The sequence below is a fragment of the Molossus molossus genome, unplaced genomic scaffold (genome assembly GCF_014108415.1).
Source record: "Molossus molossus isolate mMolMol1 unplaced genomic scaffold, mMolMol1.p scaffold_m16_p_19, whole genome shotgun sequence".
NCBI classification, from domain to species: domain Eukaryota; kingdom Metazoa; phylum Chordata; class Mammalia; order Chiroptera; family Molossidae; genus Molossus; species Molossus molossus.
In genome coordinates, this window is record NW_023425354.1 from 1,315,588 (window position 1) to 1,329,590 (window position 14,003).

General features: G+C 58.2%; 1 protein-coding gene across 1 annotated transcript in view; it reads left to right on the forward strand.

Moving 5' to 3' along the window:
• The first annotated feature begins 1,836 nt into the window (after positions 1–1,836).
• The window catches only part of SLC38A10 (solute carrier family 38 member 10), a 35,338-nt gene continuing 23,171 nt past the window's right edge, over positions 1,837–14,003 (forward strand). The window contains exons 1-6 of the mRNA XM_036268259.1: positions 1,837–1,959; positions 5,032–5,149; positions 9,884–9,929; positions 11,232–11,325; positions 11,487–11,630; positions 12,391–12,515. Of these exons, the coding sequence (XP_036124152.1) occupies positions 1,861–1,959; positions 5,032–5,149; positions 9,884–9,929; positions 11,232–11,325; positions 11,487–11,630; positions 12,391–12,515 (626 nt within the window). The 5' untranslated portion in view covers positions 1,837–1,860. The remainder of the gene's footprint in view (positions 1,960–5,031; positions 5,150–9,883; positions 9,930–11,231; positions 11,326–11,486; positions 11,631–12,390; positions 12,516–14,003) is intronic.

Sequence of the window (14,003 nt, forward strand, 5' to 3'; positions counted from 1 at the left end):
AGAGACATCAATGTGTGAGAAACATCAATGTGAGAGAGACACATCGACTGGTTGCCTCCTGCACTACTCCAGCTGGGACCAGCGATCGAATCTGCAACCCAGGAACATGCCCTTGACCAGGAATCAAACCCACAACCCATTGGTCCATGCGTCGACGTTTTAACTGCTGAGCCAAACCAACCAGGGCAGAATAAACAAATATTAAGAGACAAATAGTAATCTTTCTGATAACCGTTTAGGGATATATCCATATGTGGTAAACTTTTAAAGAAAGGTAATGAATTGATAAAATCTGGATAATGATGGCTGCAAAGAAGGGAAGAAGGTGGGACTGTGGAGGAACCAAACAAAATATCTAAATGTCTGCTAATATTCTGTCTTAAAGCCAAATGGTGGGTTTATGAGTATTTATTGTTCTTTGTTAAAATATACATTTAAATTATGCATATCCTGTCTTGGGTGTACAATATTTCATAAAAATTACACAATTAATAAAAAAGCAGGTTATAGAATGTATGTATGATTGATATAAAACGAATAAATGACATTTATTTTGGTTTTGAATTTAATTCCTCTTAGCGGGAACCGAACCCGGGTCTCTCCAGACCGCAGGCCGACGCTCTAACCGCTGAGCCAAACTGGCCAGGGCGAATTTAATTCCTCTTTACCCTGCATTTCCTCTTATTCCTCTCATGCCTGGGGGTGAGACAGAGCCTTACTTAGTGGCTGTGGAGCAGAGGAATCAGCCCCTGCTCCTTTACGAGCCTACACGCGTGGTTCCCCTATATTCTCTCCTGGCCGCTTTAATTCTTCCTGTGTACGTTTCAACCTGCTTGGAATGACTTGTTTCGTCCTGAGAAGGCCCTTCACAGCCCTCCTGTCCCTACTATCTGTTCCGCAGACACATGTGACCACCTGCCAGCTGCCAGGAATTCACAGATGTCTCATGGCCCTTCTGTCTCTTCCTCCCCAAAGCCCTCTCCGTCCTCCATTCCCATTTGTCCCTCAAGGTCCAGCCTAGACACCACCTCCTTGGAGCCCTCCTAGATTTCTCTGGTCACATAGGTCTCTACCTCTCCTTTCCTCTCACAGTATTTCCATGGTGTCTTTGTTGGGCTCTCTCCTCCCACTGCTCTGGGTGCAGTTCTGAAGAGCGCTGGCCTGGGGAGCAGATCCTCACGCACCCTCTTTCGAGCTTTGTGACCTTAGCTAAATCACTAAACCTCTCTGTGCCTCAGCGTCTCATAAAAAGTAGGCTGCTAACTCCCTCGAAACCCCGCTTTTCTCCAGGAGGTGCGCCGCGGCCCTTTCCCCCTCCCTCTCGCCCCACACTGTCCTTGGGTAGCGGGGCTCGGCGGGTAAGTCCCTAGTGCTCCAGCCCCCGCAGGGCGGGGTTCAGCGGCTCTGGACAGGTGCACAGCACGCGGGCCACCGGCCCTGCCTTCAACCCCCGCTCCGGTGGCAATGATGGACTCTCATTGGTTCGCGGCGCCTAGCCCCGCCCCTCAGGGCCCCGCCCCTCAGAGCCAGAACGTTCCCTTGCAGGCCCCGCCCACTGCTGCCCTCGCGCCCCGCCCCGCGCCGCCACTTCCGGGAGGGGAGCCCGCGGAAGGCGGAAGTGTGTCGGGCGGCCGGGCAGCGGGCTGAGGTGTGCCTAGTTGGCACCTGGCGGCCCTTCCGCGTCTGGGCGTGGGGACACGGAGGCGGCCAGCGGGAGCGGGGGAGCCGGACGCGAAGCCATGAGGTGGCCGCGGGGCCTGGCGGGGTCGGCAGGTTGACGGCCCCGCCGCCTTCCCGCGAGGCCGCCTCCTCCAGGCAGCCGCCGTGCCCGTCAGGGCCTCGCGCCCCTTGCCCCGCGCCATGACCGCGGCCGCCGCCTCCAACTGGGGGCTGATCATGAACATAGTGAACAGCATAGTGGGGGTCAGTGTGCTCACCATGCCCTTCTGCTTCAAACAGGTGAGTCCCGCGGCCGCCCTGTGCCCGCCGGCCCAGCGCCCCGGGCTGGGTGGGGCGCCCGCGCGGGCACGGGCCCCGGGGCGCAGGGCCCCGCCTTGGCCCGACAGCGCACCTCAGGCCCCCGCAGGTCGCCTTGTGCAGACGAAAACAAGGGGGAACCGGAACCCCTGAAACATTAGCCGCGTCGCGGGAGAGAAAGTCACCGTTTCTGAGTCGTGGCTCCATGTAGCGTCCGCGGATCGTCCCCCAGTCGACGGGCTGCTCCCCCGCCCCCTGCAGAGCCCCTGGGCCGGGGGCTGTCAGCCTGGCCGGCACCGGCTCACGGGGGGACGGCCAGTAGGTAGAGAAAGGAAAATACGATGGACATTGGGCCTTGAACGTGGGCCCCAGCAATTTAACTCTAAAGATTAACAGACACTTCGCCTTTTTCCTGCGTGGCCTCTTCTGGATAGAAATAGCAACAACAACAGAAAAGTTTTTAAATCGGGGGAGTTTTTGATCCCCCACCTAGAGCCCTCCAGCCCGCCTGGGTGAGCAGGTGTCTGATTTGGCTGCAGGGCATGTTGGCAGGAGAATGGGGGCCTGCAGGTGGTTGTGGGAGGTCAGGCTGCCGGCTCAGCGCACCCCTGGGGCAACATCTGTCTGGGCCTTGTGCATCCCTGGCGGGTGGCCAGTGCTGGGTGTTCGTGGAAGGACTGCATGTCCCAGTATGCATTGCAGCTTGCCTGGCATGGAACGCATCCCGGGTGGTGCAGTTACCCAGGCCTGCATCTGCAGGTCCGGCACTGCCGGCCTGATGCCTGTGTGGCAGGTGCCACCGTGGCTGTCCGAAGACCTGCATGTCTACCCTGTGGGGGGCATGGGGCCCCTCCACAGCATTTAAACATGGCCAGGCCATGGCCCGCTTGGCTCAGCGGTTAGAGCGTCAGCCTGCGGTCCGGAGAGACCGGGTTCGGTTCCCGCTAAGGGCATGTACCTCGGTTGCAGTCTGTCCCCGGCCCTGGTTGGGTCGTGCGGGTGGCAGCCACTCAATGTGTCCCTTTCACGTCGATGTTTCTCTCTCTCTCTCTCCCCCTCCCACTCTAGCTGAACAAAAAATGGAAAAATGTCCTCGGGTGAGGGTAAAATAAATTAATTAATTAAAAAAAATAAAAATAAGCATAGCCAGCCCTGGCCGGTTTGGCTCAGCGGTTAGAGCGTCGACCTGCGGTCCCGAGAGACCCGGGTTCGGTTCCCGCTAAGGGCACGTACCTCGGTTGCGGTTTGTCCCCAGCCCTGGTTGGGTCGTGCAGGTGGCAGCCACTCGATGTGTCCCTTTCACGTCGATGTTTCTCTCTCTCTCTCTGTTCCTCTCTCTCCCTCTCACTCTACCTGAACAAAAAAATGGGAAAATGTCCTCGGGTGAGGATAAAAAAAAAAAAAAAAATAAGCATAGCCAGGCCGACTTGCTCAGCAGGAGTTCACAGCTTAGGGGTGGAGGACTGGAAATGGTCACCTGTCCCAGGGGCCTGGCGGAGGTTAGGGTAGCTGCTGTCTTGTGGACTTGGCGTCTCTTCCTAGGGGAGCACAGTGAGAAGCCAGTGGGCAGTTTGGGGGCCTGTAATTTTAGTGTGTGATAGCCATGTCATTTTAAAAAGTTTTGATTTTTGGTTCGTTTGGTTTGAGTAATTTTGGTACTTTTATTTTTTATTTTTATTTATTTATTTATTTTACCCTCACCCGAGGACATTTTTCCATTTTTTGTTCAGATAGTGTAGGAGGGGGAGAGAGAGAAAGAAACATCGATGTGAAAGGGACACATCGAGTGGCTGCCACCCGCACGACCCAACCAGGGCCGGGGACAAACTGCAACTGAGGTACATGCCCTTAGCGGGAACCGAACTCGGGTCTCTCAGGACCGCAGGCAGACGCTCGAACTGCTGAGCCAAACTGGCCAGGGCTAAATGTCCTTTTCTAAAAAAAAAAAAAGTTCTCACCTGAGAATATTTTTTCCACTGATTTTTATTTTTTTATATTTTTTCTTTATTGATTTTTAGAGAAAGAGGAAAGGGGAGAGAGAGAGAAAGAGAGCGAAACATCGATGAGAGGGAACTTTGATTGGCCGTTCCCTGCACGCCCCTCACTGGGGATTGGGCCCACAACCTGGGCATGTGCCCTGACTGGGAATTGAACTGGCAACCTCTTGGTGCATGGGTTGATGCCCAACCAGTGAGCCACACCGTGTAGGCTGATTTTTACTTTTATTTATGTTTTTGTTAATCCTTGCCATTGATTTTTAGATAGAAAGGAAGAGAAGGAGGGAGCTACACACACACACACACACACACACACACATACACACATCAATTGGTTGCCTCCTGCACGATCCTGACTGGGGCTGGGAATCAAACCGGCAACCCAGGCACATGGCCTTGACTGGGACTGGAACCCATGACCCTTTGGTCCAAGGGCCAATGCTCTAACCGCTGAGCCAAACCAGCCAGGGCCCACTGATTTTTTAGAGTGGAAGGGGGGAGGGGGAGAGAGGGAGGAGGATGGAGGAGGAGAAAATGAGAGAGAGAGAAACATTAATTGGTTGTCTCCTGCATGCACCCTAACCTGGGCCCGGGATCAGACTTGAGGCCCTTTGGTTCACTGGCCTAAGCTCTAACCACTGACCCATACCAGCCAGGGTGTAAATGTCATTTTTAATCTCTTCCTTCTTGAACGTGTTCACCACTCGTAGCTGCTTGTCCGAGTGTCTGGGAAGTGGCCCGCGTAGGGTGTGCAGAGAACTGAGACGTGGAGCATTCAGACTCTCGGAGGGGCCGGGAGGGAGACGGTCCCTGGGCTCTTTCAGGGTCACAGCCAGAACTTATGTCCTTGTAAAGTGTGGCTCCCACATCCAGGGACTGGTCCCTTTCAGTGCCAAGGGCCGGGCAGTGGAACGGAGCTGGGGCTTTATATGGACAGGGACCGACGGGAGGCAGCGGAGGGGCTTTCGGAAGCTGCGAACGCGGCGGTCAGTGTGTAAGGCAAAGGTAGCGGGGCAGTTTTAGTTTGTCAGCATCTCTTTTTCTTTCAACCCTCTAGTGTGGCATCGTCCTGGGGGCCCTGCTCCTGGCTTTCTGCTCTTGGATGACGCACCAGTCCTGCATGTTCTTGGTGAAAGCCGCCAGCCTGAGCAAGCGGAGGACCTACGCGGGCCTGGGTGAGGATGTGGTCTCTGGGAGGGCATCGGGCACCTCCCTAAGGAGCACAGCACTCTAGATGGGCGGGCCTTGCACCTTTATGTGTTCCCTTTTCTCCACTCTGTTCTTAAAGCGTGCCTTCAACAGCAGTTGTTTTTAATTGCTTAGTGCAGCTTTAAAAAACTGGTACTACAGTCACATGCTTCGGGATTGAGGTGATGCGAAAGGGTCTGAGGCACAGTCTCCTTCTCAGCCTGGTTCTCCTGTCTCCCCCGCAAGCAAATACACACAGAGAGGCCCCTCCAAGTTCAGCAGAACCAGCAGCCCCCACCTCTCTGCGGACTGGCTTATTGCCTGCCCCTGCTGGGTCCCAGCCTCCTGGGGCTGCCCAACAGCGCCGTGCTTCTGCCCCGCTCCGAATGCCACGAGGGACCCTGTCCCTGGGCAGTCTTGTCACTGGGATCGCGTCACCCATCTGCCCCGTGCTTCTCTGTTCCCGGATGCTGTCGGTTGCAGTGTGGTTTCCTTCGGCTCTTTCTTCCGTCCTTGGGCTCCAGTGCACTCCTGCTCCCTGTCAGTCCGGGGCGTTTGCTGGGCAGTGTGGCTCTGGGGACTTAGTCGAGGCCACGTTCTCTGCACCTACCTTGGACCTTTGGCTCTGCATTCCGTTCCTGGGAATTCGGGGTGGGAGCTGGCCCTGTGCCTATCTGGGGAACACTCCCGGCCTCCAGATGAAAGCCCTAGACCCTCCAGCCCATGTGTGGCCGGGACCCTGGGGGGCCTGCCCTGGCCCCTGCTCACAGCTGTCAAAGTGGAGAGGAGACAGTGTGCAGCGTTCCAGGGGGACAAACAGAACGACAGCTGCAAGACCCATGTGGGGCACAGCCCGTTTCCTTCAGCGCATGTGCTTCGCTCCGGCACCCAGGTGCTCTCTGACCTCAGGACTGAAGGGTGTGTCCTCCCTTCCCGAGGAGTCGGTGCTGGCAGGCTCCTTGCTTCGGCAGCCACCGAGGAAGTGAAGGTCACCAGAAGGCTCGATCCCCGGGGAGACCTAGTGTAACTTGGGGTGAAATGTGCTCCAGGAGGCCTCTGTCTTCTGCCAGGCCGGGGCTGCAAGGCGACCCTTTCTCCCACTGAAGGTCTCTGGACCGCAGGGTTCCTGTGGCCACTGCCCCAGGAAGTGCCTGGCTGTGCCTGAAAGAGGGCGGGTGACCCTAGACCAGGTAGGCTGTGGTTTTTGACAGCCGCCTGATTATTCTTAGAAAGTCCCTGAGAAGGCAAACCGGTTTGGCTAGATGTGAAAACCTGAGGATGATAAGGTTGCTTGTGGACACCATTCTGCACGGCTGCCTGGGGCTCCCGCTTGGGGTCGCCACAGCCCAGTTCCCATCGCCCGAAGCAGAGATTCGGAACCACCAGTGGCTTCCCATTATGTCTCGGGTACCAAACAAGAGGCTCCCACAGCGTCCCTGGGCCCAGTCTGCAGCCTTTGCTGCCTGTGGTCCTGGCCCCTTCTCAGAAATGGATAGATCCAGCCTAGGAAAGGATCTATCCAGCCTGGATAGGAGGAGCCCAGAATCTCTGACCCTGAGGGTCAGCAGCCCCCCCTGCCTCCTGGCTGTCTCTTTCTGCGGCTTCAAGGGCATTTCTCTTTGTCCTCCCTTCTCCTGGGTGGGAGATGCCACCAGAGCTTTTGCTGGACCAGAGAAGATGGCCTTAGGGGAGAGCCACTGCCTCTGGGCACCACAGGCCAGGACAGGCAGTCTGGGTCAGCACTACCCCTGCCCACCTTGCCTGCTAGGTCCTCGGGCCGCAGGCAGCTGCAGGGGTGGACAAATGGCCTCCACCAGACCTGGGGACAGTGCCGGGGGTGGCACACTCCCCAGATGGGGGGTTTGAGTGTGTGATGGTTCCTCGTTTGCCTGGCCCCTGGCTGTGGGCACAGTGAGCGGACTTTCCCATTGGGGAGGCACAGCACCAGTGGGTTTTGTCGGTGTTGCTGTGTTTTTGGTGTCTTGTTTGCTGCTGCTGGGCTCCTTCTGTGATGTTACCCCCGGCTCACCTGCCGCTCCTTCGCGCTGCGTGCCCCCCCTTCTCAGAGACTTCCTAAGCCCCGCTTCCAGAGGATGCGCAGAGATGCCCGCTACTCAGCGTCTTTAGCACTCCGTGCCCCAGGCCCGCGCCACTGAGGGTGCCCGCACCTTGGAGCCCTCGGTGAGCGGCAGCGCCCCGGAGTAGCAGGTGCCCTCTGGCCCCTCAGCCATCCGTCTGCCTGCGTCTGTGGCCCTGGTCAGCCTGCTGCCACTCCTGGGCGGGCAGAGCCTCCGAGGCTGCTCAGAGCAGTCCCTCTGCTGTCCTGGGAGGTGTGACCTTTCACATGGCTACTTGGCTTGGGAAACGAGGACCACGGACCAGGCTTTCTCCCACCCTCACCTTTCCAGATACGTGCACTGTCCCGTGTGGTAGCAGTGGGGAGACAGTTGCCATCCAGGGTCTAGCTCCAGGCGTGGCTGGGTGAGGTCACCCCCAACTCAAACAGCATGGTTCCGAGCGTGGCTCCCCATCTCTGCCCTACTGCTGCGGGATCTTGGCGAGCAGGAGGCTTTGCATGTGGGCGGAAGTGGGGGGCCAGGACCTTGCACCAAACGGGGCTGGGAGTCGGCTCTGTCCACAGCGGCCTTGGCGTGCGGCCACACTGGCCCTGGGAGAAGCCGACCAGCACTCAGGCCCCTCCTGACGCCAGCTCTGCACTCAGCAAGGGGGCTGCTCAGACTGCACTGACCCTTGTCCTGTGCGGCCTGGCCCGTGAGCTGCAGAGCGCCCGTCGCCGCTGGGGAGGAAGGCCGGACTTCCGAGCAGCTGGTGCGCACCCAGGTGTGCTTGCTCACCCTCAGCCTCGGGGGGCTGGGCTGGTGCCGTGGTTTCCCCCTAGAGGAGTGGGCCCTCCAGCCTCCCCTAGCCGTGCCAGGCAGGAGTCTGAGGTGACTGCTAAGCTCTGTGTTTGAGACTTAGTGTCAGAGGTGCTGAGGGAGGGATGCCTGAAATGGTGGCGGGGCGTCTGTAGTGTGGTGTGTGGTGTGGCCCTAGTGAAGGAAAGGGGGAGGACAGGGAGGCCAGAACACCAGCCCCTCTGCATGGCAGCATCTTTGACCCCCCTCCCCTTAGGATGTCATTCTGGGAACCAGCTGTGCTCTCTGGTGAGGAAGTGCCACCTCCCGAGTTGGCCCCTTCCCTCCGTCTGGGATGCGGGTGTGTTCTGGAACTTTCTCGGCATGCACTCCCAGCATTTAGAGTCTGTCGTAGATGCTGAGCTTCCTTATGGAGAAGGACGGGGTGGGCGGGCCAGGAGTGCCTCCTCCACGGTCAGGGCTCTCGGTTTTGCGTGGTGTGCGGGCGTGCTGACCGATGACTCATCAAGAGGCCTGGAGGCCTCCGGGGGCAGCGTGGCCTTGGGCTGCTGTCGCTGTCGGGAGCACCTAGATTTTGAAGTTCTCAGCTTGACCTTGACCACATCCTGTGCCAAGGACCTGCGTCCAGTTCAGGTTGCGTCGTGATGCAAACAGGCTTTGTCAGGGGCACCTGAGATGCGAGTCTGTCCAGGGGTCGGACAGCAGGGAGGTGGGAGGGGCCCCGAGTGCCGCCTTCACCAGCACAGGCCACCGTGGCCAGTGGAGGTGAGCCCGGCGCAGGCTTTCTCGCTTTTGGCAATGCCCTCTTCCTAAGTGAGTTGAAAGTAAGGGCAAGTGTGTCTTGGAGTCCTCCTCACCAGTGGCCTGCGAGCCTCTGCTTTGCAGGTCTGCCCAGAGGGCCCTAGCCCCAGTGAGAGTGACGTGGGGCTGGAAGCTGTGCCTCCTGTCACACACCCCATTCCGGTTGCTCCTGGGAAACTAGAACTTCCCTCTGTCCTCGTCCTGCTGGACCGTGGAGGGGGTCGTGGGGGTACTGGGCCAAGGTCAGGTCCTGGGAGGGACCCTGTCCAGTCAGCTCGTAACCCCTACTCTGCTGGAAGCGGCTCCCTGGTCGGGAAGGAAGGACAGACACTGTCCGCTGTAGGCTGTGCAAGGTGCACTGGTCGCCAGCCAGCTCCTTCGCTGTCTGCCTTGAAAGGGGGCCAGCCCGAGAGCCCTGTTCCCTCTCCTCCCAAAGTGCCATGCTTGAAAGCAGTTTCTAAATTTTCTCCTGAAATCAGACAGGGAACATAACAGCCCTAGCCAGGCCTTCTGGTTTGAGCTCTAAAAACTGGGCTAGCTGGGCTGGCGTGACGGGGCTACAGGCACCTCTCAGCTCTGTCCACGGCAGCGTCCACCCCAGGCAGGTCTCCTCCAGGCAGGCCTCCTTCCTGCTTGCCACGGGGGGAAGCAGTTGCGGGGCAGGGGTCTTTCTTTCTTTCTTTCTTTCTGTCTGTCTTTCTGTCTGTCTTTCTGTCTGTCTTTCTGTCTTTCTGTCTGTCTTTCTGTCTGTCTGTCTTTCTGTCTGTCTTTCTGTCTGTCTTTCTGTCTGTCTTTCTGTCTGTCTGTCTTAGTGAAAAGCCAACCTGCCCATCTTCCCTTTCTTTGTTCTTGTCTTATGTGGTTTCCATTTTTCGGTTGTAGAGCTAAGAAGAGCATGGGACCAAAATAAAAACATGCCCCCTTACACTGGGCATCGCGAGACCAGTGGGTGTTTGTCACATTGCCAGGCACAGCTTTTCCTGGGCTGTTACTGATGTTCTTCATGCTGCTGACTGAGCGCTGATTCTCTTTGTTTTGCACTAGCGTTTCACGCCTACGGAAAAGCGGGGAAGATGCTGGTGGAGACCAGGTAGGCGGCGCCCCGTGCAGGAGGCTCTCTCTGTCCTCCCCCGGCTGTAGCTAATGGGAAACTTGGCGACTGTTACAAAACGAAGCATCGGAAGCATCGTACTAAGAATCTGAAAGCTCAGCTTACTGTGCCCTTAAAATGATCTGCGTCCCGGTGAAAGGGTTAATCTGCGTGGGAAATAAGGGAACCTCCGGAGACCTTGGGAACACAGCCCTGTGGCTCCTCGGCCAGCCACCCTCTCGGTGCTGCCCTGACACTGGAGCCCCGCCCCGAGTGCTGGGCACCAAGGGGTTTGATTGGAATGTCAGCTTTTCTTCCTTTGGAGTAAAAAAAAAAAATTTTTTTTTTTTTATTAATCCTTTCCCAAGAGTATTTTTTTTCTTTTTTCTTAAATTTCTTTCTTTTTTTTTTTTTAATCCTCACCTGAGGACATTTTTCCATTTTTTGTTCAGATAGAGTAGGAGGGAGAGAGAGAAACATCGATCTGAAAGGGACACATCGAGTAGCTGCCTCCCACACAGTCCAACCAGGGCCGGGGACAAACTGCAACCGAGGTACATGCCCTTAGCGGGAACTGAACCCGGGTCTCTCTGGACCGCAGGCTGATGCTCTAACTGCTGAGCCAAACCGGCCAGGGCTTTTTCCCTTTTTTTAAGAGAGAGTGGGAGGGAGGGAGGGAAGGGAAGTGGGGGAGAGAGAGAGAAAAACATTGGTGTGAGAGAGACACATCGATTGGCTGCCTCCCACACGTGCCCTGACCGGGCCAGGGATCGAACCTGCAACCCAGTTATGTGCCCTTGACTGAGAATCACACCCTGACCCTTCAGTCTGTGGGCTGATGCTCTAACTGCTGAGCAATACTGGCCAGGCCTGGAGTAAAATTTTATGAGATGGAAAAATGGCTGGAAGGTCGCCCTTCAGGCTTCTGAATTTGGGACTGCCCTCTGTAAGCCTTGGCGGTCCTGTGACTGGCCTGACGCGCTGTGCGTCGCTCAGGCACTGAGATCGTCAGAAGCTCCTGTGGAGAGAGGAGCGGAGCCCTCGTGAAGAGCTGTGTAGTGGTGGTCGGTATTTATTCCACAGATGTACCAGGTCCGGTAAAGGTGCAGTGTTTTAGCTTTGCTGCAGCCCGGCCTTGGGGTGACATGTCATCCGCGGCTGGAAGGGACCAGGCTCAGCGTCAATATCCTGCCGGGACCATGAGCACAGCCCGAGCCCGGTCCTCCGCTGGGGGTGGCTGTGACCATGGTGAGACCAGACTCCTGAAAGATGCCGTTAAAACCACGACTTCCATCTTTGCAGCATGATTGGGCTGATGTTGGGGACCTGCATTGCCTTCTACGTCGTCATTGGTGACCTGGGGTCCACCTTCTTTGCTCGGCTGTTTGGGTTTCAGGTAGGACACTCTCAGGTGTCTGGTGTCTCGGCATGCTCACGTGACAGCCCTGTGAGTCCCCACCTCAGACCTGTGGGAACAGGAGGGGTCAGGTCCGGGCACTTGGGCTGGACGCACCGGGGACCCAGGTGGCGCCTGCCCAGAATCACACTCTGCCCCAGGTGACCAGCACCTTCCGCGTGCTCCTGCTCTTCGTGGTGTCTCTGTGCATCGTGCTGCCGCTGAGCCTGCAGCGGAACATGATGGCCTCCATCCAGTCCTTCAGCGCCATGGCCCTCCTCTTCTATGCCGCGTTCATGTTCCTGGTGAGTGCCGGGCGCTCGCTGGCTGGGCTCGCCCCCGCTGCCTCCTGGGGCCGCTGGGCACGCAGCCGAGAGCCTGGGCAGTGATGTGAGGACCATCCCTGAGCCCGCAGCGGGTGGGCAGCAGGGGTGGGCTGGGCCTCCTGTTAGGAGCCCAGTTCTAGGTGGGCGTGGCCAGGACTCAGTGCCAGTGCTCTGTCACAGGGATATTGTTTTCTCCGTGACTGGAGGGGGGGATCCGAGTGCAGTGGGTATCAGGACGTTGGTTCTTACTGAGTAGATGCCCCCAGGACCTGGGCCTTGACCTGCCCATTCGCTGGCTAGGTCATAGTGATCTTTCATGGGGAACAGCCTGGAAATCTCTGCAGTCGTTTTCTTCAGAGGACTGAGCCCCGGTGCCTGTTCCCAGTGGCCTTACCAACTTGCCACAGCTCTCTGCTGTTCCACGAGCCCGTCCCTGTGGGCTGGGAAGGACCTGCCCAGTTGGGCCTCCTGTCCCTGAGGCAGCAGAGTGAGCACAGCAGTGGGCCGCGCTGCTCGCTGGCTGAGGGCCCTGCGCAGGCAGCTGCCCGAGCTCCAGGCGGGCCCTGCAGCGGGTGCTCCTCTTGGCAGCACTGGCCAGCTGTGGCCCAGCAGAGGCCAGGGACCCGGAAGGTGCAGGCCCCTGGCCCCCAGCTGGCGGCCCAGGCCTGCCGCAGGTGTACGCGGCTGAGACGCGGAGCAGGGTGACTCGTCTCCGAGCGCCTTTCCTCTCCTCTCTCAGATCCTGCTGTCCTCGCTCAAGCATGGCCTCTTCGGCGGGCAGTGGCTGCGGCGGGTCAGCTACGTCCGCTGGGAGGGCGTCTTCCGCTGCATCCCCATCTTCGGCATGTCCTTTGCCTGCCAGTCGTAAGTACCACCCACTCCTGGGGCCCAGGTGGGCCTGTGTGCTGTGTGGGGGTCCGATGCTGGGCCGCGGGCCTCATCTGTTTGCTTTAATTGCTCAGTACAGGCCACTGAAGAGTTGGGTCCTGTCCAGTTATGACCCTTGCCCTTCCCCTTGAGGGAGAGCGTTATATTTCCATCCATCTTTCACGTAGAGATGTTGACTTGATTCCTGCAATGTGCCGGCACTGCGGGTGAGAGCCCGGTTTGCCAGCCCCTCCCCGGAAGCGCTGGCGGTGGGAGCGCAGAGCAGCCAGCCATCTGATCTGCAGAGTCCCGAGCGTTCTGCCAGAAGCTAGCTGTTTGCGTGAGAACATTTGAAAGGAAGTTGCACAAACATTGCCTGCAGGCTGCCTCTGGGACGCGTGAGCGGCCCTCGTGCGTCTCCCTCCGCGGGCTCAGCGCAGACCAGGCTGTCTCCACAGCTCCAGCGCATTGCCTTCGCCACCGATGGCGAGAGCCAGTAACCCACTCAGGAGAGAGGCGCGAACGCGGTGTGGACGGGAAAAGACCATCCCTGTGCAGGGCTGGCAGAGCGGCCTGCCAGCGCTCTCGTGGGCACAGTCGCACCAATCCCACAGCAGAGTGGCATGGAGTGCGTTCCTCCTGTGTGTTCTCACCCACGCGCTCCAGGCCGCGCCTCCCGCCGCGCCTCCCTGCAGCTCGTCTCGGCTGGAACACGCGCCTCCTTCCTGTTGTGTCCTCCTCGTGGGGGGGAGTGACGTGCTCTCACTGGGTGCTGGTCACCAGTGTCCCCTCCTCGTGGGGGGGAGTGACGTGCTCTCACTGGGTGCCTGGTCACCAGTGGGCCCTTCGGTCTTTTTTTTTTTTTTATCCTCACCCAAGAATATTTTTCCATTTTTTGCACAGATAGAGTGGGAGGGAGAGTGAGGAAGGGAGAGAGAGAGAGAAACATCAACGTGAAGGGACACATCGAGTGGCTGCCACCCGCACGACCAACCAGGGCCGGGGACAAACTGCAACCGAAGTATGTGCCCTTAGCGGGAACCGAACCCGGGTCTCTCCAGACCGCAGGCTGACGCTCTAACCGCTGAGCCAAACCAGCCAGGGCGGCCCTTCGGTCTTGCATTCGCTTTTTACAAACGACTCCGTAGTTGGTCTGTTTTGGCGGTGGCTGTGTGGCAGCCATCGCGTATCTGTGGGGTTCTTAGGTCGGACTGTTGTGAACATGGCTCGTTCTGCCGCTCAGAGGCTGTGAGCCTGCGGATACATCATGTCCCCCAGTGCCCGGCAGCTTGCTGACTTCCCCGTCCGGGGGTGGAGACGGCTCTTCCCTCCGCATGTCTGCACTGGAGCACGAGCAGGGATGGGGGCTCCTGCCTGCTCTGGCCAGTGATGGCCAGGCCCTGCCTGCGTGACTGGTCTCCTCGTGGGGACGGCCAGGCCTCCGCTTCGCCGCCACTGTGTGGCTCCTGGTCTTCTTTGTAGTCA